The 23,842-nt window shown below is 54.8% G+C and overlaps 6 protein-coding genes across 6 annotated transcripts; 4 read left to right on the top strand and 2 right to left on the bottom strand.

The window, feature by feature from the left end:
• QC762_101950 (uncharacterized protein) lies at positions 1-2,514 on the top strand (the record flags this gene model as incomplete). Its single annotated transcript, XM_062884583.1, has 1 exon — positions 1-2,514. The coding sequence occupies one exon, from the start codon at positions 1-3 to the stop codon at positions 2,512-2,514; it is 2,514 nt and encodes an 837-aa protein (XP_062747427.1).
• Positions 2,515-4,595: 2,081 nt separating this feature from the next.
• Positions 4,596-11,053, bottom strand: QC762_101940 (uncharacterized protein). Its single transcript, XM_062884582.1, has 4 exons — positions 9,680-11,053; positions 8,079-9,628; positions 6,576-7,998; positions 4,596-6,519 (listed from the first exon to the last, which is right to left on the bottom strand). Exons 1-4 carry the CDS (start codon positions 10,342-10,344, stop codon positions 4,887-4,889), a joined length of 5,271 nt encoding a protein of 1,756 aa, XP_062747426.1. The 5' UTR covers positions 10,345-11,053; the 3' UTR covers positions 4,596-4,886.
• Positions 10,806-15,506, top strand: KEX2 (pheromone processing endoprotease). The gene is made up of 2 exons (XM_062884581.1): positions 10,806-14,153; positions 14,210-15,506. Exons 1-2 carry the CDS (start codon positions 12,430-12,432, stop codon positions 15,123-15,125), a joined length of 2,640 nt encoding a protein of 879 aa, XP_062747425.1. The 5' UTR covers positions 10,806-12,429; the 3' UTR covers positions 15,126-15,506.
• SNX4 (intercellular trafficking and secretion) lies at positions 15,419-17,451 on the bottom strand. Its single transcript, XM_062884580.1, has 2 exons — positions 16,801-17,451; positions 15,419-16,740 (listed from the first exon to the last, which is right to left on the bottom strand). The coding sequence occupies exons 1-2, from the start codon at positions 17,071-17,073 to the stop codon at positions 15,565-15,567; spliced, it is 1,449 nt and encodes a 482-aa protein (XP_062747424.1). The 5' UTR covers positions 17,074-17,451; the 3' UTR covers positions 15,419-15,564.
• Positions 17,452-17,894: 443 nt separating this feature from the next.
• Positions 17,895-19,772, top strand: QC762_101910 (uncharacterized protein; the record flags this gene model as incomplete). The annotated part of the gene is made up of 4 exons (XM_062884579.1): positions 17,895-17,965; positions 18,027-18,075; positions 18,141-19,127; positions 19,158-19,772. 4 exons carry the CDS (start codon positions 17,895-17,897, stop codon positions 19,770-19,772), a joined length of 1,722 nt encoding a protein of 573 aa, XP_062747423.1.
• Positions 19,773-20,252: 480 nt separating this feature from the next.
• QC762_101900 (uncharacterized protein) lies at positions 20,253-23,749 on the top strand. Its single transcript, XM_062884578.1, has 2 exons — positions 20,253-20,492; positions 20,809-23,749. The coding sequence occupies exons 1-2, from the start codon at positions 20,365-20,367 to the stop codon at positions 23,696-23,698; spliced, it is 3,018 nt and encodes a 1,005-aa protein (XP_062747422.1). The 5' UTR covers positions 20,253-20,364; the 3' UTR covers positions 23,699-23,749.
• The last annotated feature ends 93 nt before the right edge of the window (positions 23,750-23,842 follow it).

The following is a 23,842-nucleotide window of genomic DNA, read 5'->3' as shown; positions in this document are numbered from 1 at the left end:
ATGTTGCCCCGGTCCCCTTTCAAGATCAGGAAACTGATAACCCAGAAGAAGGCCGAAGACGGCGAGGACATTGAAGGCTCCTATTTCAACCACGACGACGAGGAGATGGACACCCTCAGCAGGATCAAGACATGGATGCCACCAAAGGGCTTAATGAAGAGGTCGAAACCGAGCATCGATATCAGACGGAGTGAGGACCTTCACAACATCATTGGAATTCCACCATTACCAGACACGCCACAGTCGTCAACAAGTTCTTTGTGCAATTACGACAATGGCACGGAACATGTGGGCTCACGTTGCTCGCCTCCTCGCCGGCCGACGCGGAGTCCCCTGGCGAGTCCTCATGGCAGCCCTCAAAGAAGTCCTCAAAGAAGCCCCCAGAGAAGCCCGCTGCTTTCACCTCAGCAATTGGACGATTCGCCGCGACGACGCGGAAGAAGCCCAACATGTTCGCACTCGTTTCGGGACTATCCTCAGTTGACACCGCCCTCATCACCACCTCAACAAGCCGAAATGTTTCCCGAATCGCCTTCAATACCGGCCGATGTTGCGGCGAAGGCCAGCAACGAGACGGCCCCCAGGTCAGTCCTCGAAGCCGGGCCATTAGGAACACCGTCATCACAAATGAACACACCGAAGCTGTTTTCCAAGGACGTCATGCAGCTCCTCCATGAGACAGAGCAGGCATTCAAGCCGCAGCAATCGTTCAGCGATGCAAAGCTTACAGACGCTCAATTGGCAAAATTCGCCAAACCGAGGCAATCAACTCCCATGTCGCCAGCAATGGCTCGCAGGAAATCACAGAGGCGGAGTCAAGGATCGAATTCACTGAGGTCGACAAAGTCGGTCAGATCGGTCAAGTCGCCCATCAAGGCAACAGCCAAAACTCCCCCATCGCAGACACCAGCTCGGCTGCCATCTACCTCGCGGCCAAAGCGAGCAAAATCCAAGAAGGCCCGAAGAAGGCCGGTACAGCCAGCGAGACGGCAGTCTTCCATGTGGCAACTGACAGAAAGCGCCAAAGACCTGTTCACAATTCGCATTTTCCACCGCCTCGAGGCCGACGAGATGCTTCCCGAGAGCACGTTGCGAGAAATCAGAATGAGCCGCGCCGCGCAGTGGACGAGATCTCCTGAATTGGGTGTTACACACGTCGACAAGAAGAGCACAGCCACTACCCCGGCTCCCATCGAACCCCTGAGCCTCGACGAGTCAGCAGCAGCGGCCGAGGATTCGGTCGCACCACGTGCATCTGCTGCCAACAAGGGGTCAGAAATCAAGCGGGAAGACTGTCAAACATCCAGAGCGGCCCAGACACTGGAGCAGGCCAGGGAAATCGAACCGGAACACAAGGAACCGGAACAGAAACCTGTGGAGGAGGATGGCGAGCAAAGGCACGATTCGCCCACTGCAGGACTGGAAGATGACGAGGAGGAGGGAGACCTGCCGATCATGATTATTGGCGACGAGCCGGTGACGCCAACGACGCCTGTGCCAACGCAGGAGAAACCCTCGATGCATCGCCGACTTCCGAGCAAGACTTTGCCGCCGCTCCCGACGATCCCCGAGATTATTGCAACAGGACCTGATGACGCAAACATCATCCTGTCACCAACCTCGACGCCGCTGCCGCCCGGAGTGACGACCAGGGCCAACACTGACGACTACGTTTATCTCGACAGCACCCCTTACACCATGACCCACCCAACCTTTAGGCACGGTCCGGTCCGGCTGGCCAAGGCCGACCTCCCGATCGGCAAGCTGGCAGCCGCTGTGGACGACACTCTGGACTGGACAGCCTTTCAGATGGCAATCTTGGGGGGCGCGGGCGACTTCTTCAGCGAGCCAACCGACTACTCCAAGCCCTCGGACATGGAGCTGGACGAGCTGGATGAGATCTACAACTGGTTCACCGGGTTTGGGTTTGTTTCCGCGGGTGGACTCGTCACGTCTACGGAGCGACGACCAAGCGCATCAAAAGAGAGCAGCAACCGCCGACCCAGCGAGGGCCGCGCACTTGATGCTCATTCCGTCGAGCCTCGAACACCCGGTCTTTCCCCGTCATCAAACACCTCGTCAACTCCCAACAGCAGCCCCCGAACCGTCATCATCAGCGGACAGCGCAGTCCCGGGATAGTGAGGATCGACCCCCCCATGGGCGACTCACCCTCCAAGACTGGGTCCAGCGCTGCGAGGAATAGCTCTATCGCCAGTAGAGTCTTGGCCCCGCCAGAGTTTCACAAGAAGCACCGGAGGAGTGTGAGCAGTGGGACGTTTAGCATGGGCCAGTCGTTTTCGGATAAAGACAAGAATGTGAATGGGCTGGCGATTGATTCGGCAAAGAGGCCGAACAGCACGGACAGCATGCAGAGCCTGCCGCAGAGCCCGATGATGGAGTTGGTGCTGACGCACGATGTGCATGGGAACGAGGTGCCGGTGCCGATGGGGTACAACATGAGCCATGATGCGAGGGACTTTTTGGTTTGGCATACTGAGCATGTCTCTCTTTGATTTCTTTTGTGTGGTTTGTTTGGATATTATCATTTACAGGGAGTTTTACTTGGTGGGATGGGGCAGGAGGCAACTCTTTGGACGGCGTTTCATTCATATTTTGGAATATTGGATGGGTAGGCAAAGGCAAGGCATGGGGTTTTATCCAGGATTGGGGGTGAGATACCATTACATTCTCTCGATTTTTTTTGATTTTTTTGCACCTGGGAGGGGAAGGGGTTATTTTTCTCTCGTCAAACCAGCATTATCATGGAGTATTGCATGGGGTTTTATTTATCATTTCTTTTTTTCGACAAAATCAATCTTGTGTATATACTTGACATTCGATATATCTTTATCACCACCATTTACAACAAATCTACCTTTTACAAAACCTTTTATAACAACGTTAGTCACAGTGAGGTGTGCTATCCATCGTGGTGACCGAGCCTTACGGTAGGTAGGGGCTGTGAAGGTGGTTGGTTAATCACAACGCACCCACCCAAAAAGAGATGCGAATAAGCATGACCGCAGCCAGTGGGCATACCGAGTGTGCGGAAATCTGACAGAACCTTTGCCGCCCTACCTACCTCTTTGTCGGGAATACTAGATGCGAGATTCCCGAGCGCACGTAATCACTGGGACTGTGGCAGCTGTCATCCCATGTCTTCCGTCTTTCCGTATCCCATCATCATCCCGCTGGTATGTGTGTGTGTGTAGCACCTCACGTTTGTACTTTTACTCTAAACCTGCTTTTGACAAAGGCTGTCAACTGTCTGGATCGGTGAGATGGCAGTTAGATCGGATAGGGTATCAAAAAGGGCAATCCACTTGTGGTTGCACTTGTCTATTTTCCATGTCTATTTCTCTTCACGGTACCAACAAATGGCGTTGCGTTGCGTTGCGTTGCGTTGCGTTGTCTTTTATTGGGGGCTGTGTCAGGTCTCTCTCTCTCTCTCTCTCTCTCTGCTTTTACTGTCTACCTACCTTATGCATACAAGTGGGTGCGGTGGTGCATGATGTGCCGTTCAGGGCTGAGTCTTGTCAATCAGAGATAAGGTGAGAAAAAGAAGACACACACACACGTATACACATCGGGCGTAACGGGCGGGAGCTAACAATGGGTCAAAGATTTCGGGGAAATAAAAGCCGGTGAAAGATTTATGGGAGTTTATTTCTGACATTTGAGCTACCTACCTTGCACCCCGTCACCACCACCACCACCGTTGGATTCTGCAGAGGTGAGGTCACGGCGGGGTTATGAAGATGTGAACTCACGGCACTGTTGTGCGATGGGTTGTCAGCATATAGGGCTGAAGATAGGTAAGGTAGGGAGGTGAGAAAGATGTTTTGGTTTCAAGTTTGGCGTTGGGCGGATTAGGATAGGTGGGTAACGTTGTAAAGGTTAGCCAGCCCTACTACATGTCGTGGGTCCTTGACGTTGGGGTTGCGGTGGTGGGATAGATTGTGATGCGGGGTGTTGGATGCACAGGGCTGAGTGATGGTTGTATTTTCCGAGTGCGAGGGGGGATGTGATTTACCTGAGAGTGTGACCATGGGGTTGCGGTAGTTGGGGGTGGTTTTCAGTCTTGTCATGTTGAGATTAGGTCTAGATGGAATTATAGAGGTCTCTGTGGAATGTGTAGGTCCACTAGTAGGAGTCTGTGAGGCGAGAGGGACATGGGCGTGATCATGATATGATCGAATCGTGGTAGGTGCCCGGACTACCTCACAGCCTTTACCTCTGCGTTCTGAACAGCCAAAGCCCACCTGTCACGGCATGATGACTATAATAGGTCTCCGCTTTACGAGCCTCGTCCCCTCCTGGCCTTGGTCTTTTCGGTGATCAACTGTTTGGAAAACCGAGACAGGTACAGGCAAGACAAGGAACGGACACAAGGCTGTGGACTTCACCCAGGGTCACACCTGAAACGAAGCTGAGCCTTAAACGTACCTTGGACCAGGCTTTGAGGCCTTTAAAGGCTCTCATGCTCCGTATCTGCCGAGGTGGTGTTATACAGGGACAGCATTCTTCCGGTCCAGCCTGACTGGAAACTCCCAAGCACGACCAGTGTAAATACGACGGATGACACGCCTGTGCTCTTCCTCAAAAGTTCTAACATGTGCTAGCATGGTCGAACACAACAAATCTCAGCAAAGGAAAAGCCTCTCCATTGCTACATGTACCAGTGCCAAGTTCAGAACCAATCTCGGTGTATATTGCACTCAGATCAATAAACTAAAACACGCTTTAAACTCCGTCCATATCTTCATGTATAACAAGCAAAGAAACCCGATTTTATTCAACCCATTAAACCCCCCTTTCATCAAATCTCATCCTTCATATCCTTTATACATAACCCATCACTCATCCCATCATATCTCATCCTCTCCTAAACCGGCGTCCCCATCCTCTCCTCAGACACAGATTTCCTCCTCCGCCCACTAAACAACCTCTTCAACCCCCCAGGCTTCTTCTCAAACACCGGCCCCTGACCACCCTCAGCCAGCGCCCCTCCTTGTTGCTGTTGACCATGATCAGACTGCCCTCCTCTCCTAACCCCCCGTTCCACTTCCCTCTCCTCCTCCTCATCCTCCGGCTCCTCCCCCTCATACTCATACCACAACCTCGGCACCACAAGCCGATACGGCACCGTGCTCCCACTCGGGTCCTTTGGCGCAATCTCCACATTAAGCGTCACTTCCAGCCCGCCCTCCAAATCCACCTCCAGCTCCTTCGCATGCTTCAGTTGCTTGGCCGACAAGCCCGTCGGGATGCGGCTAAAAGGCTTGGGCACAAACTCGTTGTGGTGCTGCTGCGAGGCGGAGGCATACCCAGACGTAGCAGAGCTGGGGTACTGAGCAGCGCTGCCAACGACAGTAGCCGACTTGCTTCGGCCATGATTGGGGTTGTGCTGCTGGTACGGTGGCGGTTGCTGATGCGATTGCACGGGCTGCGGAGGTTTGACGGTAAAGTAGCTCTCGTCACCACGGGCATACTCGCTGTTGTGGGACTGGGTTGAGTAGCCAGAGGGATAATCACCCAGACCGCCTCGTAACCCGACACCACCGCTAGCATGGGCACCAACCCGCTGACGCAAGGTTTCGTCATCGTAAATGGCATCCTCGTCAGTGTCAGCACCCCAGTTTCCATTGATGCCACCATCATCGCGTGGCTTCTTCGAGCTGCTGCTGAGACGGCGGAAGAGACTGCCCAGACGGCCCGACACAGAAGAGCCAGACATTGTGCGGGTCAGCTTGTTTGATCGGGCTGTTCCTGGTCTGCCTATCTCATCTGCGCTGGCAACACCCCCGCGGCTTGACAGCCCTCGTAAGAAGCTGTTGGAGATGGGCGGGCGAGAGCGATCTTTGACGACGCTGTCGGGACCACGAAAAGAAGAAGCCCGAGCCTTGCCGGATAGTCTCCGTAAAAGACCAGGTCTTGGGGCGGCAGGAGATGGCGAACCGTCAGGTGTCAGATCGTAAGCGGACTGAGTTGGCGTGGGCTCCGGTGTATGACCAGGCATATACGGCCGAATGGCACACCAGTTGCGATGCGGGAGCAAGTGCTTGTTATTGCGGGGCTTGCTGTCTACACCGTGTCCGAAGATGGGGATCATGTCCTCGTCTGTCTCCTTGTCAAAGTGATGTACCTTGTTCCGCTTGTTGAGAACATCGGCCAGCAGGTCCGGTGGCGGAGTGTTGACAATGGCTGATGAGATCACGTTGGGCATATACCTGAAGTCCTTATGCTTAGCCAGGCCGAGCTTGGGGTTCGAGTAGAACTGCCCGATGGCGGCGAGGTGAACATCGCCGCTGAGGATCGTGATGCGAATAGACTTGTCGGCTGCCAGGTCTTGCAAGTCCTCAATCACGAATTTGCGCTCAGCCTTGTGGCTCTTGGCTGTCCAATGGTCGTCCAAATCGTCGAGAACCTCGACTCCCCCGTCAAAGCGGTTGAGCAGGCCCTTGAACATGCCCATCTTGCTGAGTGCCTTGATGGGATCCATGACGCGGGAAGTCAAGCTGTGGTATGTCAGTACTCTGAAAGGCGCGGGATTCTCTAATAGCGCGAAACTTACATGTTCTCGAGCCAGACCAGTCGAGGGTAGGCAATTGGCACACCAAGGAGGACAAGAAGATGCTCAACCTTGCCCTTGTCAATCTCCTGGTAGCAGCGGTCCATAATCTTCTTCCAAGTGTCTTCGTTGATGACATCCTGTCGTGTTCGTTCGGTCCGGGCATCGACAGCTAGCAGGGCAACCTTGGAGCCCAAGAACATAAACAAGCTGCGGCTGAGCTCGTTGATATAGGGCCCAGGCTTCACACCCAGAGTCCAGCTGGGTTCGTGCCTTTCGGTTTCGGTGGGAATGCTCTGGTGCTGGAACAGCATGTAATACTTGAAAGCAACATTGCCAAGCCCGGAAAATACGGGCGAGTTCATGAAGTGATGGGGGTACGAGCCAAAGCCGTCAATGATGTCGTGATCGTCATACATGTTGACCATGGGAATTTGCGAGTTTGCCATGCTGAACAATCCCTGGGAGAACCACATCGCATAGCGCTCCATGTAGAAGCGCTCCAGCTCCAGCTGCAATTCGGACGAGAAAGGAGCAGTGTGCTTGTGGATGGGATTCTTAATCATCAACCAGTTGCGGAAGAGGGTGGTGTCTTGCATGCACCTGTCGTTGTAGATCTGATCACCACCGCCAATCATGACATGGAAAGGCTGGCTTTGGTGGGCATTAAGCACATCGCGCCACATCGGATCAGGTCCCGTGAACTCGTCGGGGTTGACGCTCATGCTGAAGCCGTTGCAGCTGTGGAACATGATGTTCATGGTCTGGCCCTTGGCTGGGACCCAGAAACCGGTTGATGGACCTCTGTTGATTCGGTACGCGATGCGCTGCTGCTTGTCTCGCAGCTCGATCTCAACATTGAATCTCCAGAAGGTGTAGCCGTGTTCGGCATGCAACCTAAAGCCCCGGACGTCCTTGTACTTGCCAGCCTTCTCACCGTCCATCTCCGCCCGCTTCCGCCGGGCAGCGAATGAGCCAGGGGGATCGGCCGAACCACCCGGGAGAGGTCCCTCAGGTGGACTTCTCGTCTTTTCGAAAAGCCCATCATCGGTCTCATCTCTTGATACATCACGTCCTGGCTCGAGATGGTCGACCGGCCTGACATAGAGAGTCTCGCCCTTTCGGCCCAGCTTGGGATGTCCTGCAATGGGGTCGACATACTCAGCTGCCAAAGGCTCATCGCCCGGAACCTGCTTTGGTGGCAGTGGCAGAAGCTCGATAGGCTGAACAAACAGTCTCAGCGTTGGGGCGATGTCATACGATGAGTCTTTGTCGGTGGTCACAATCATGATGGAGCCCCTCCAGATTTCACGATCAACGCTGGCACCGCGGGTGGAGCGGCTGGGCACACGCTCATGTCGGATTCCGCAATATCTCAGCAGAGGACCACACTTCAGATAGAGAGGAGGCTTGAATCGCGTGGGCGCTGTAGAAGGGATACACGTCAGTACCAGGATCTCAACACGCTGACGATAACGAACGGAGAAAAGCAGGGGATCGATGTACTGGAATAGGACACTGCTGCTTTCCCTGAAAATGCATCACTACAAATCGAAAAACAGTCGAGGCTGTCTCGTGAATCATTCAGAGTCAAAGCAGCAGCAAGATCCGCAGGGCTCGGGCTGAAGGGTCGTAGCCCTTCCCAGCGTCTCCCTCGATTTCCCTTCTTTTTGAGGTCCTGGTTCTTGCTGGTCAAACCCCGCCCGACTTCACCTTCAGACAGCCGACTGAGATCACCACTTTGGACTGCGCTGATATTGGGGTAAAAAGCTGACGAGGTAGGGGTCTGCGTACCGTTTGTATCATCGTATTCACCCTCGAACGCCTCAGCCTTCTTTGGCCGGCTGGACAGGCTGCTTGCCCGAGTTCTTGACTTTGGCGACTCCCACCAGGTCCCGTTACCTGCGCCACCCTTCTCTGCGGTCGAAGGTGGTACGTCCTCGAGGTCCAGCAGAGCGCCCGTGAGAGCACCAACTGTGCCCTTTTGCCATTCATCCAAGTACGGTGTAGGTTGGTAGAGACCATCGCCAGGAACGTATCTGTCGCGGCCGTGGTAGACAAGATTGGACACATGGTGCCCCCCCTCGTCATCACTTTCGCTGTCACTTCGGTTGTCTCTTCGTGCTGAACGGTGGGCAGATTGGGAGGCATTGTCTACAGCCGGTGCCGTGGCCACTGGAGCCGCAGGAGATACTTGATCCCTAGAGATAGCGCCCACTTGCCGTGCGCCATTCGCTGCAACTGTGTTGGGTGGTACTCGGCCGAGGATCTGATCGGCTTTCCTCTGGCTGGGCGTCTTTTGGAGTTTTGCGGGACGCGGGGGGTACATTTCATCTTCGTAAAAGTCGCGGTCAGCGGCCATAGAGTCTCTTCGCCCGTGTGAGGACGATCGGACTGATCCCGTCCCCGTGCCATTGAGGCGCACAGGTTCTCCAGGAAATCTAGGGGTGGCTGGCGTTGTGGGAACGACGTGAATTGTTTGTGTATTCGAATGGCTGCCTTCCAGAGGCTTGCGGGCCTCCTCTGCCTCAGACTCCGACACAGATACTCTCCTGGGCCAAGTGTCATTTGGGTTCGCCCGGTTCTTTTTGAGTTTGTTGCTGCCACTCTTGGGCGGAGAGGTCACTGGCGAGGTCTCTTTTGGCGCAACATCTCCAACATCATTTGGCAACTTTATATCACTCTTTGCGGCACGTTCACGGAAGCTGAGATTCCGTTGTGGGATTCCTGATGACTGACCTGGTGAGGCTGCTTGCGAGTCGGAAGCCTGTCCTCTCGGGGATCCGTCGGTTGGGGCGCTGAAAGGTTGTCCATCTTCTGGGGGGTTCTGAGAGAGGGGTCCGTTCTGTCCAGGGGTTGCGCGCTGGGTTGTTGGCCTTGAGGGGGTTCCTGGGGTTCCTGGGGTTCCTGGTGTATCTCCAGCCGTCAAAGAGGTCCGCCGGGGTCGGCGTGCCGATTGGGTGATGTTGTCGGCATCGTAGGTCGTTCCACCGGTTCTGTTGCGGGCAGCTCTCTCAGCAGCCTCGAGGCGGGCGCGTTTGTCTTCTTTGGAAATACTGTCGAGGGTCAGTTCCAGCCTTTGAAGGGGTGAACGGTCGTCTGCCAACATTCTGGATCGGTCCTGCGTCGAGGTTCTCCTGGTACTTCTCTGGAGATTCTGCTCGGCAGCAGATGTCCTGCGAGGTTGGCCATTGGATCGGTGTGATCGAGGTAGCGCGGATTCGTCCAGCGTCTTCTGCGCTCTGTCCAACACCGGGTGATGCTCCGGACCGGCGGCCTTGTAGTAATCGTCAACATCCATATTCCTATTTCCACTGCTCGAAGGCGGGTAACGGTAATTTGCGGCAGTACGGGGGACGTCAGGAGCAGCGGGAGGAGGGCCCGATGCTGCTGCTGATGATGCTGCTGCTAATGCTGCGGCGTAGTATTCTTCGTCCTGTTCCAGGGTGCGACTCCTTCTCTTTCGTCTGTTCTCTACGAGCTCGGGTGGATATTGGTTGGCGGCGTACGGTAGGGATGGCGGACGAGGAGCAAGTCCCTGACCCTGAAAGCTCGAGGCGGTTGGCGATGCGAAGGGGCTCAGGGTGGATTCGGTCGGCGCATCTGATTTTGTAGTCTGAACGGATGCGCGGTTCGGTCTGACCTGTGCCTGGGCGCCAACATCCAATGACTGGGGGTTATCATGAGTCTGGGGCTGGTCATCAGACAAGCGACGGGCTTTCACCTGGGGAGTTGGGAGCTCGCCCCAATAAGGGTTAGTGGTCGACGACATGTGGCCGTTGGGTTCCAGTCCCAATGTGAGGCTTCGATTCGAGTTTGGCGATTGTTGGCCGTCGGCGTTGCGATCGATGCCCTGGTGGGGTGGGTAGGCTGACCGCTCCAAGACGCCTCGTTTCGTTCACGAGAGCTGCAAGGTCCCAGAATAGCCAATGTTGTGCAGACACATGCGTCCTCGGGCTCTGGGGTTTCGCGACCACCTCACTTGGGGGGCATTTGCGAGTTATTGTATGTACCGAGAGCTGTCCTGGGATGGGCCTGGAGAAAGCTTGGGATGCTTGGGTGGGAAGACCTCAAGCTTGGCAAGTTGGGCTGGGGACTCGGAGAGGCTGTCCAGGGTTGTTCCTGCCGCCAGAGCGTCGTTTGCAGGGGTATCGGGATGCTGTCAAGCTGCTGGGCCAGTGAGAAGCTGTTCGCTGCCATCCACTGGGCCACATCACAGCTCCAAAAGACCCGCCGACAGGGGTTCTCAAAAATCGAAAGGCGGGAGAGACCGCAACCTTGGACGTCGCTGGCTTGGCAGTTTGATATTATCGAGAACATGGTGTCGTTCAAAATGTGGTGGTTGGTGTTTGATCCGTGATCCCGTCTCCACTGGCGATCGAGTGTTGGCAACATGTCAGGCACAGGAACAAACCTTCAGATGGAAGCTTTTGACGGCTTCGATGACCGGTTCGGATGACACCATGTCTCAGGGCGGGCAGCCATTGTCTGCTCTGCTTGGTGATGCTACTTCGGCATCTGGCAGAGCATCCACTGATGGATAGGGCTATTTGATCTTATCATCACTCGGTTTCTACAACCTGTGTTGCCGGCCAATGACATGGCCGGGCTTCTCGGTGAGCTCGATCCAAAGTGCCAAAGGCAACTGGGGCTGTGGAGAGACAACACCAACCTCTCCTATTCACGACAGCGCGGCTCCGGAGCGTCACCACCCCATCACCTCACCACACTTACATATATATACCGAGTAGGTACCCGCATCAGTCTGCGTGTGCCCATCCACATGCGTTCGTCCCACTCGAACGTGTTTGTCTTCGATATCCACCTCATGGAAACGGGAGGCTGAACGGTTATCCCCACCTGTGTGCCCACACAGTGAGCTCATGATAAACTATGTGCACTTTGTTGCTGGTTTACGCCTATTTATTTTGTTTCTTATGAGTACCTTTCATGGTCTGAAGAGGTTGCCAGTGCTAGGTATACAAGTCCTCAGCCCGCCTCCAAGACACTCGAGGTTCAAAGAGGAAGGCTGAGGGACAAAGGATAAAGACCGAATTGAATTGCCGATTGCGCTGCTGAACTCTGTTGAAGAAATTTGTCCACAGGGGCAAAAGACAAAGAAGACAGTCAATTAGAGAGCTGATAGTTTGTAGAGATTTCTCCCAACACCATGCCTCGTGAGAATTGCATTCAGTCAAGTAGAACAGCTTTCTTCACCTTCAAGATTTCAACAATTTTAAAGGTTGACACCTTGACGGCTGGACGTGCTGCCGTCTTATTGGTCCGTCTTACACCAGCTGACCCACAGTCCCTTAAAACAGCCAGTTGCCAAGCCAGAGGTGAAGGGGAAGTGGCACGTACCACAAACTGCGACGTTGGCATTACGAAGACTGCCTGTGTTCGCCTGGACGACTGGTTGATCGGGTGAGACGAAACAATCCTCAAGGCCACCTCTCCACTACGACAGAGGAGACGCCCGAACGAACCTCCAAAAGCCAACCCCAGATCAAGAAGCAAAACCCGGGGTGGAGAGGAAACGGCCTGTCCGCCACCGAAGGTTGTGTTTCCACTCCTGAAACGCAGTTGCTGGTACCACACACAACATCCATTGCCACCACCACCACAACTGGCCAGCGACTCGAACGGCTTCGCACTCCCTTCGTTTCGAATCTCGTTCCAAGCGCGCAACACTCAACAACAACGAACCATTGCTCCAGGAGTCCAGTTCTTGCGCGACCATTCGATATCGAGTTGCGTGTCCACATGTCAGTCGGCGTTTTCCGTTAATCTCGACATCTGCACCCTTCCGGGGATTCAACGAGGTGCCCCTGAGCCCTCGACCTTCTAGAACGAGACGATGAAGATTCCATCGGCCACGGCTCTGCTGGTCCTTGCTGCCTATGCATCCGCATCTCAAGTCCTCCCCAGGAATTACGACGCAAACGACTATTACGTCCTTCACCTCGACGCCCAAACATCCCCTATCCAGGTAGCAAGGAGCTTGGGGCTGTCGCACGAAGGTCCTCTTGGAAACCTCAAGGACCACCACATCTTTGTCGCAAGAAAGGCAGAGCACGATATTGTCAAAAGGGAGCTGACGGAAAGAAGACGGAGGAAGCGGTCGATCGGTGGTTATGATGTCTTGGACGGTGTCCTCTTTTCCGAGAAACAAAAGTTGCGAAAACCATGGGAGAAGCGCATCATTCCTGCACGACGACCAGAAGCCATCCCCAAGCCGAAACCGCAGGTCGGGGTAGACTCGGCGCTCAAGGCGCAGGCAGAGGTTGCACAGGCACTCCAGATCCAGGACCCTATCTTCAACGAGCAATGGCATCTATTCAATACGGTCGAGGTCGGACACGATGTGAACGTAACAGGTCTCTGGCTGGAGGGCATTACTGGAAAGAATGCCACAGTGGCCATTGTCGATGATGGGTTGGACATGTACAGCGATGATCTGAAGGACAATTACTATGCTGCCGGATCTTACGACTTCAACGATAAGACGGAGGAGCCGAAACCTCGTCTATCAGACGACAAGCATGGAACTCGTTGCGCCGGCGAGGTCGCAGCCGGTAGGAATACCGTGTGCGGTGTCGGCGTTGCCTATGATGCCAGGATATCCGGCCAGCGCATTCTTTCCAAGCTGATCTCGGACGCCGATGAGGCCGTTGCTATGAATTACGACTTTGACCACAACCAAATCTACTCTTGCTCATGGGGTCCCCCAGATGACGGCAAGAGCATGGATGCCCCTGGTATTCTGATCAAGCGTGCCATGCTCAACGCTGTTCAGAACGGGAGACAAGGTCTGGGGTCAATCTATGTGTTCGCGAGCGGTAACGGTGCCATGGCGGAGGACAACTGCAACTTTGACGGATACACAAACAGCATTTACAGCATCACGGTTGGCGCCATCGACCGAAAGGGGCTGCACCCCTACTACTCTGAGAAGTGCTCGGCTGGTCTCGTCGTCACTTACTCCAGTGGCAGCGGTGATGCGATCCACACCACCGATGTTGGCCAGAATGCATGCTCCAACACACATGGAGGGACGTCGGCGGCTGCACCGCTCGCGGCTGGTATCTTTGCTCTTGTGCTTTCGGTGCGCCCGGATCTTACCTGGCGTGATATGCAATACCTTGCCATGGACACGGCCATTCCTCTCAATGACAACGACGGAGATTGGCAGCCCACCACCATTGGCAAGCGCTTCAGTCACACTTACGGCTATGGCAAGCTTGACAGCTACGCCATTGTCCATGCTGCCAAGAAGTGGAAGAACGTGAAGCCCCAGGCTTGGTTCTATTCTCCTTGGATTCACGTCAACCAGCCCATTCCCCAGGGTGACAAGGGCATTGCTGTTCCCTTTGAGGTTACCGAGGACATGCTCAAGGAGGCCAACCTTGAGCGTCTCGAGCATGTCACTGTCACCATGAACCTCAAGCACGCCCGCCGCGGCGATGTGAGCGTCGACCTGATCAGCCCCAACAAGGTTGTCAGCCATCTCTCCACCACACGCAAGTTTGATGATTCCACCGAGGGCTACGACGACTGGACTTTTATGAGTGTTGCTCACTGGTACGTCTCGCCCTTTTTGTTTCCTAATCACTCTTGGCACTAACCAACCAAAACAGGGGTGAATCTGGTGTCGGCACCTGGACTATCATAGTCAAGGACACCAACGTAAACGACTTCACAGGCAGCTTCACGGACTGGCACCTCAAGCTCTGGGGCGAGTCGCGCGATGCTTCCAAGGCCAAGGTTCTCCCATTGCCCACAGAGGAAGACGACAACGACCACGCCAACCTCGCCACCACCACCGTCGGCGCCGTCACTACCACTGTCGCCCCTCCCGTCGGCACCGGAAACCCGGACGACAACCCCTCCGTTCAACCTACCGAAGTTCCCAGCCGCCCGATCAAACCCCCCCAGCCGTCAGAGTCTACCGGCACGGATTCGCAAGAGGCCGAGCCAGAAAACACCCAGGCCAGCAACTGGTTGCCCTCATTCCTTCCCTCGTTTGGCATGTCCAAGGCTACTCAAGTCTGGATTTATGGATCCCTCGTCCTGATTGTACTTTTCTGCTCCGGGCTCGGAATTTATTTCTATCTCGCCCGCCGCAAGAGGTTGAGAAACAACCCGAGAAACGAGTACGAATTCGAGCTTCTCGACGAGGAAGAAGCGGAAGGTCTGGCTGGCAACAACAGCGAAAAGGGGGTCGCTGCGGCGGGGGCAGGGGGCAGAAAAGGGAGGACGAGAGGTGGGGAGCTATATGATGCTTTTGCTGGGGGGAGCGACGATGAAGATGAGTTTGGTGGTGGTGTGGGGGGTGATGAAAGGGGTGTTGGGTATAGAGATCAGCCTTCTTCGGGTGGGAGTTCGTCTGGGCAGAGGAGCTCGAGGTCGGAGTCGGGGGAGAGGTTTGATGAGAAGGGTGGGATGAGGAGACATAGTGATGAGGAGGAGGAGGATGAGCAGCATGTTATTGGGAGTGAGGAGAGTGGGTCGGAGGGGGAGGAGAGTGAGGAGGAGAGGCCTTTGAGGAGGTAGACAGTAGCTTCGGGGAAAGCAAGGGGAAGAAGAAGTGCAATGGGGTGGAAGGGGGAGTTTGTTTGGCTTTTTTGAAAAACTTGTTCATGGAATTAGCATTGTTAGAGCAGAATCATCACTTGGTTTTGTTTTTGTGTATGTCCTGGCTGTTTGTAGGCTCAGTGTTTTTCTTGTCTGTAGTTGGCGGCGAATTGTGTCTCTTTGAGGAAACCGGTACAGAATAGAGGGCTGCTTTCTTGTTGATTGGGACCTGAGGTTGATTGTTTGGGTATGTCACGAAGTGGATGATGATGTTCTGGTAGAAATCATAGGCATTCTCGTCACCTATTCACCACCCAAGACAGCCTGTTTACAAAAACACCATCTCAATTGCCTTATAAATATCGCTGTATTGGATAAACCCCCAAGACACAGGCCGCAAACCAACTCAGTCGGCCTTCTAAACCGCAGGTTGCACCGCACCCTCAGCCTCCATCTCCTGCACATACTTCTCCCACGTCTCGATGGTACTCTGGTAAAAGTCAATATGACTGTCCACAAACCCCCCAAACTGCTTCTTGAGCTCAATCTTCTTGATATATTCAAAGCTCTCCACCTCCCTCCCGACCTGCTCCCCAAAGTTCTCCGACTCGGTCCTGGCGTTTTCCACCGCCCTGGTCAGTTCGTCGATCCGGAGCTCCAACTTACGGAGCCGGTCTCTTCGAGCCTGTTCGTGATCCACGCCCCTGACGTCCTCGATTTTGCTCCGGATGAAGCCGCCCGCGCCGCCGAGAGGACCGACATAGGAGTGCCCTGAAGTCAGGGAATCGCGCTCCGAGGTGGCCTTGTTCAAGTATTCGATTAGCTGTTCGTAGTCGAGCTGTTTTTGCTCCCGAGCCTTGATCAGACCCTTCAAGGCGCCCGAATAGGCCACCATGTCACGCAAGGAGCCGAGATAGTCTTGATCGGTACTGTCTTTGAGCTTTTTGAGCCCCGTGGCGGTATCCTCCACCGAGGCCGCAAAGGCGTGAACAGCTGATTCAACCCCTGGCTCGAGAGTGATGAGCTTTTGGAATTGCTCAGCCAAATCCTTGTGATCCGTCTCGAGGTCGGCTTCCCTCCGGACAACGCGCGCGACAACCTTTTCCACGTGGGTCAAATCTTCGTCGAGCTTGTCGGCCTTTTCTTTGGTATCAACGAAACGACGATCAGGCTTTTGGGTCTTGGTGAAGGCGTTCATGAACGAATCTGTAAAGGTATTGAGGAAGCCGTCGCCTCCCGCCTGGGGTCCTGGACTCCCAGCCTCAAGAGGAGGGGCTAGGGATCCCCGTGCTTGACGGGCATTCATGGTTGCGTTCCAGTCATGGCTTTCGAGGAAAGTGTGGAAAATAGGGGCTCGGCGGAGGTCGGGATGCAGTGCTAATCGGGAAAGGAAGCGCTGGAACGAGTATGCTCGTCGAGCAGTAAAGTCGGGGCCGAACCTGTCTCCCCGCACATATTCCATGCGCTGCTTGTCGGGCAATGGCGGGATGGCGGATGCCTGGTATTCTTGACATAGAACTCTGTAGAGAAACACAAAATCGGTGAAACGACGGCGAACGGTGGTCACGGGTCGTTGGAAGGTAGAGAATGTGGTCTATAGAGTAGCACCTTGGTCAGTCGGAGGCCCTGGATTGATGGTTGTCCCTAAACATACATTGGTAGTGATAAGATAGGACACGTAAGCATCCTTGGTGCCGTCGTTCTCCTTGTGAGGGTCAGAGACGGTGCACTCTAGGACTTCATCGCCATGGTGACTGTGATCGCGACCCCCCCTCCCATCACTGCTTGACCTCCCGGTATCTGGAATGGTCTTGGAGAACTCAGGACTGGTCATATTGTCCCGTGTAGAAGAACTCGGACCGGCGTGGTCGTTTTGTTCACTGTGCCACGAGATGTTGGAAAAGTTGTCTTGGTCAATGACCGCCATGATGGTGGATGGAGGGGGCGCAGTGAGAGTTGCGCCGGCTCTAATTCGTGCAGATGTCGGGTGTGTGGACTGGTAAAACCTGTGGTCGATGACTGAACTGGGCTTAAAAAACAGATGGAGAGTGCAAAAACCTCGAATGGAAGTGTTGCTGAGCCGAGAGCTTGTTCGTGGTGGTTGTTACAAGACGTTAGGTTTCGCAGCCACTGGGCGGATTGACGTATGATGGCGGGGGTTGCTGTTGCTTGCGGCAGGGCTGTGGTAGGCGTTCGCGAGCCTGTGATGGGAGCTTCGTGAGCATGCGGTGCTGTTAAGGTGTTGGGTACCTCTGCAGGCGCTGTTGGCAGTTTGGAGACTGCTGGGAGTATCGCTGATGTTGGCAGAGAGGATCCCTTGCCCTGAGCGGTAAACGCCAAGAGAAAGCTATGACGACGCTTCAGTTGCTGCCGGCGCCAGGCACTCCATGTTGCCCTCCGGCAGCGCAACTGCCAGCGACATAGGCGGTGCTGGCCAGGAAAGACCTCGAGCATGCCATTGTAAATATTGACAAAGAATCTCATCTTGAAAGCACTTCCTGCCTTGCAATTAAGCTTTATTGCCTGGGGTGCTCTTCTGCAGCCACCTGCTCTTCCTTGTTGCTTCCTCAGCGCAACCCACCAGAATAAGACGGCGCAGTGGAGATCCCGACAGAACTGGAGAGGTAGGATTCGCATTTAGCGCCATCCATTTTCCCAGTCGCGCTTTTGGAGAACCCAAGGTCTTGATCACGCGCCAAACCGCCGCATTTAGCCTTCGTCTCGCAACTGATTATCGCGGCTATCAGGATGACTGAAATGGATATTGATACTGGCGATGACCTCCTCACAAAGGTCGCGCTGGATGGGTCCATGGACTAGTGAGTATTCGTACAAGTCGGTCGCTGCATCTCGTCGGTCGCTAATACCTGCAAATCGCAGCTCTGCCTGGCCTGCTCTGCTGCCAGAACTGGTTGCGCGCATCGAGAAGGTGGGCTCATACGGCCATGGATTGTTCTCTAGACCATGTTGGTAGGCCGACTGACCTCCGTTTAGATTGCCATCACCGAATTTCCTATTCCCAGACTGCCTCCTTCCAGAGCGCCTGTGCGACCACCGTCCCCACGTCTGATTCCCCCGATACCCTCGTCCGAGCCGACTGAACTAGCTGTCGACTCGGTGCCTTCTTCGCAAGAAACCAACAAGGAGAACTCCTCCCCCACAGCCGCGAGGCCATCTGCCCCGGTGCCTCCGTCCACAGCGTCCCCGCCGGCGCCCCAAGCCCGAGCTGAGCCGCCAGCAACGCCCGACACACTTCCCAAACCAGTCCAAGATATGCTCGATGAGATCACTTCGGTGTTGAAAGAGAACTTCACCGAAAACCCACCTCATACGATTCAGCGCCTATCTGAGCTTGTGCTTCGCCCACGACAGCACTACAAGAGTGTAATAGCATGGCTCCACGCGCTTGATCGTGTGGTTCATGTCACCAGCGGCGCAAATATTTACCCCTTACCTGCGGCGATACCAGACATGAGCGGCATGGGTATGTCCGTTAACGGGAGCGCTGGAGCAACCTCGGGCGTAGCAAGTACGGTTGGCACGGACGAAGCGTTGGGAGGCGCACTGTTAACACCTATTCCGTGGTTAACCAGCAGAGTGAACGGTGGGCCTGGCAGCGACACCGGGAGCGAAACTGGTGGCTCGTCTCCTCTGTCCGCTAGTGGTATCACAGGAGGACCAGGGGCTGATCCCTCTCAACACCTGCAGCTTCAACAGCGCCAGTTACAACAGCGACAAGCACACCAACTCGACGGCAGGGTGCGCACAGAGAGTACCGAGACGATCGAAGGGCCCAATGGAATGGGAAGAATCGAGACGGTGTCCATTTCAGTCAATGGTATTCCCTCTACAGGCGCCGGTGGTGTGGGTGCAGTTCTCGCCCAGAGGGGCGTCACACAGGGCGAGCTCTTGAGGCAGGAGCAGCGCGCCGGCGTGGTCCCCATCAGCCAATTAGCAAGACAGCAGCAAGCACAACAGCAAGCGCAGGCTCAAGCACAGGCTCAAGCACAGGCTCAGGCTCAAGCACAGGCTCAGGCGCAAGCCCAAGCCAACGGCTCGCCTGACGAGGATTCAGCCATGAGCTCAGACCCTGAGGATGAAGAAGAGATTCCCCACGCCAGGGGTCCGGAGGAGATAGGGGCGGAGGATACTGGCCCCTTACCAGCTGGCACTGGGCATTTTACTGTGGGGACAGCGGCCCTCGCTATCGGAGAATCCAGAGGCATCAACGTCGAGGCTGCCGTGGGACGGCCACCCGACCAAACAGGCCTGCCGGGATCGAAGGCTAGTGATAGTAACAAGGAGGAAGCTGTTGTTCCCCAGAGCCCAAAGAGAGAAGCAACCGATGAGTTGGAAGGCGGTGGAGCTGTTAAGAAAGTCAAGGAGGACAAGGAGGAGGGGGACAAGAAAGACGAAGAGGAAGTCAAGAAGGATGCGGAGGGAGACTTGGTTCTACCAGACTCTGCCCCTCCGGCTTCTGAGACTGAAGATGTTGGGGATGAAAAGAAGAATACGGCTGGGAGGCAAGTGGGCGATAGTGCGGAGAGTTCGAGTTCCCCCAAGACGGAAAAAGGGGACGAGGAGAAGAATACCCAGGATAGTGGAGGTGATATCAGCAGTGCCTAGAACTTGAAGCTATCAGGGGGCGGGGCTCGTCTTGATGATGGTCGTCGAAAGTATGAATCAGCGAGTACCAATATGGGCATCTTTTCATCACAGTCTAATCGAATAGTCTTTTAATAGACAGAAGCATGGATATTGTTTCTTTTGGGAGGCGGATTGGGACCAAAAACAGCGGGGCGTATTTGCTGTCTTTTATGTAGGATAGTGCGGATGAATGCCAGATTTGATCGTTGTTCTTCTGGACTTGTGTTTTAATCAGCAGACGGCCATAGATGAACAATGTAGTTGGTATGTTGGACAATCAACGACAGCCACAATTCTGTGCTCCTGAGCACATATCTCAGGGGGATTAGGGGGAACAGTGTGCAACGGACGGTGCAAAAAGGGCGTGCGCACGGTAAGCAGGTACTACGGAGGTTGGGGGGATTTAAACTCTCCAACCCGTCGGGGTGTCGCCCCACTCCATCCCCCGGAGCGCGACAGCTCATTTTCTACACAAACTCGCAGCTTCGGACAACCAGACGGGCAAAAGAGCTCGTTCTTTCGTTCGACGCTCAAGGTCTTGGAAATACAAACCAGGAGATGAATCAGAGAGATGGGGAGGCCGTCAAAATGGGACTTCGAACAACACAAGGACACGCTGAAGCGGCTGTGGGTGGATCAGAAGATGAAGTTGCCCCAGGTGAGGGACTATATGAAACTGCATCATCAGTTTGCACCTGTGTATGTTTACTAGACCTTTTCCCTCTTATAGCCCTTGTAACCCCGCGGCCTTTTGCTGTATGGTGAATCCACATCATTGTGGATTGATTGGGCGACAACTCGAGACTGGATGCGCATCTGTCCACCATCTTGTCCTGTTTCTTTTCTCCTTTTTGTCCCGGTTTGCTTCTCCGTACTACAGCTTGGCCGTTCTACGGAGTGTCAACCCTCTCGTTAATCACAAATAATAACTTGACACCACATCTTCATCTCACTCACTCACTCACTCACTCCCTACTCGCGAAGCTGGCCATCATGTTTTCTAACCCTCTACCAGTCCCGCTGCTTACTTTAAGAAATTCCACGAGTGGGGTTTTGAAAAAAAGTTCAATCCGATTCTAAAAGACGAGAAGCTGCAAGCCCGGGTCAGAGAGCTGTGGGCACAGAACTATGGCGGTGACGACATTCTTCGCATCACCAGGGAGGAGGGGTTTGAGACTGACAAGGCTGTCATCACGAGGATTAGGAGAAGGTTTGGCATGGTTTTGAAGATGGCTGGTGGGTATGGAAACCCGAAGCGGACATTGGCGAGGAAGCAGAGGGAGATGATGAAGCAGAAGGCAGGTCAGAAGGAGGGTCAGAGTCAGAGTGCTAGTGTGGAGAGGGAAGAGGATGATGATGGTGACGAGAGCAACAGCAGTGGTGATGGCGAGTCTGGTGACAGTGATGAAGATGAGGATGGGGAGGGTGAGGAGGATGGGTCTGGTGAGGTTGAACAGCAACTGCAGCGAGTTCAAGAGCACACCAACAGCCTGAATAGCGCTCCGGCGAGTGGCTATGACGAATCTTCTCAGACCAACACTACGGCTGGGGTCTATCATGACCACTGGAATACAGTCTCGAACCAGCCCTACCGCGGTGGAATGCGTCAGTGGGATGACAACTACCCGTTGGGATATGCTCCTCCTGTACCAACTACTCCTACATTATCGACTGCTGCTGGTTGGGAGAACCAGCAGCAAGGGTCCTCGTTTCCGTCCCAGCCTGAGCAATCACAACAACAGCAAGACCAGAGTCAACAACAAGAGCCTCGGAAAACTGGTTCTCAACCGCCTGACGAAGCAGAGCTTGCTGCCAGGAGGGAGCAAAGAAAACGACAAATCGAAGCGGAAGCGGAAGAGCTGTGGCGGACGAAGAAACGCAGGCGCCACACAAAACAATATGGCTTTCTCCCCCCTGATCCTGCAGGTCCCCCTCGCTATCCGTCCGAGACAACGCTTACAGAAGCCAAAGAGATCCTCCAGCTCGACAAGGCGGCATACCTGGGTATAAGAGAGAAGTTTTACAATATTTGCATGAGCCATGGAGTTATCAAGAAAACGCTCATGGGTCCCGAGCGCTGGAAGCAGTTCAAAGACCGGCTGATTAGGGAGAGCTTGCATCTGCGCGCGGCCATGTGGGACCAGGAGAACATTGAGCAGAAGAAGTTGGCTGTTGAAATTATCTGCAACGACATCACCAAGCGCGTCCGGATTACACAGACCAAGGTTTCTGTTGCCGAGGCCAAGAGGCTTCTCGGGCTAGACCCCGATGCGGGGAGAGAGATTCGTGCCCAGCTGTACAACATTTTGGCGGTGGAGCGGTTCGGTCCTGTTCTTGAGGAAGGCATCGAAAGGTTTCGGGAGCTCAGGCAGAGGTGGATCGACGCGAATGAGGTGTTGAAGGAGGCATGGACTAATCAAGAGGACCCTGAACATGCCCGCAAGGTCAAGGCGGTCATTGCGCTTGGTCGCGATGCGGAACGGAGATATCACGCTGATGTTCACAAACGGGGTATCGATCCTCTGCGGCCGAGGAGTCCCACCCCTGAACCGACAAAGAAGCCGAAGCCACCGAAGCTTCCCAAGCCTCCCAAGGAGCCCAAGGTCCCGAAGAAAAGGGGTAGACCTAAGAAGGTTGTTCCTAGCGTTGAGGATCCTGAGAATGAGGCAGCTTCTTCGAATGCGGACGCGCCTTTGCAGCCAGGTATGAATCAGGGTCAGGATTGGCCTATTGGGGGAGCTGTTGTTTCTGAGACTCCTGCATCAACACCGGCTGCTGCATCTGCTGTTGCTCCTTCTGTACCAGGAGCTCCGGCTGCAGCTCCTGCTCCCCGGCCACGGGGGTCACGAAAGAATGCTGTGCCCGCGCCAGCACCCGCGTCGGCACAAGCACCAGAAGACCCGAATATGGTACCCGGTCTCAGGCTTCCTGCGAAGAATCCCCGAGGCCGCCCTTCGAAGCAATCTGAGGTACAGACGCATACACAAGTACATTTTGCTCCGCGCGCCGATGCGGAGCCTTCACCAAAGGATAACGACCAGGCATTGATGGATTCTCGGCTGGGTTATGGTGATGACTATGTTCCCGACGACACACCGAAACCATATACAGATGATGAAGTGCAAGAGGTGCGGGCGCCTGCGCCGCCTCCGCAGCAGCAACCCGAACAGGTCGAGCCCGGCTTTGTTGGTCCCTTGACGCTCAAGCAAGCGCAAGGCCAGTGGTTGAGAGAACAAGCGTCGCGTCGACAGCAGGAACAAGCTGCTGCCCATGCGGTGGCGGCGGCCCCTAGTCAACAACAGGCACAGAACCAGGCAAGACAGAACCCACAGTCACAGCTTCAGCAGCAATCCGGGCAGCCCCAAATCCAGCAGTACCAGCAACCCCCGTTCCAACCAGCCACGCCCGGACAACCTCAGCTTATGGCGAGTCTCCGGCAGATGTATCACCAACCTCATCAGCAGCAACAAGCTCAGATGGCTGCTCAACAGCCACGAGCTCAAACGGCCACACCAGTTCAACAACAGCCCCGGATAGCAACACCCATCCAGCAACCCCAGCCACAAATGACAGCACCACCACCAGCGCCACCCCTGACCAAGGGCACCTTCCCGGTTTACTTCCGACTGCACAGCGCAATCAGGGGATTGTTCCCGGGGATGAGGCCGCAGTGGATTCATCTACTGTCATCACGCAAGTACAGCGACCTGAAGGCGGCGGCCGTGGCCAAGACTCCGGGAGCGATGTGTTACAAGATTGAGGGGATTGTCAAGGACGGGAGTGGGGGGGAGCTGCCGTTGCCGGTGACGGATGACACGGAGTTGGAGACGTATCTGGAGCATGTCGAGGGCAATGGAGGGGGGGCACCGATGTTTAATGTTCATTTGTTTCCCGGGGGGATTTGATTTGGGGCTGGGGGGTTGTGATGTTGTCAGTTGGGAAAGAGTATTCAAGTTGGTTTTTCTTTTTTTTGGGGGAGGGGGGAGGGGGGGGAGTTGCGACGTTGTGGTATTGATGAGTTGGGAAGGGGTGTAATGTAATTGTGTAGA

This window comes from Podospora pseudocomata (assembly GCF_035222375.1).
Source record: "Podospora pseudocomata strain CBS 415.72m chromosome 1 map unlocalized CBS415.72m_1.2, whole genome shotgun sequence".
NCBI classification, from domain to species: Eukaryota; Fungi; Ascomycota; class Sordariomycetes; order Sordariales; family Podosporaceae; genus Podospora; species Podospora pseudocomata.
The sequence above is the reverse complement of the archived record's forward strand: the minus strand, read 5'-3'. Positions and strand labels throughout refer to the sequence as shown.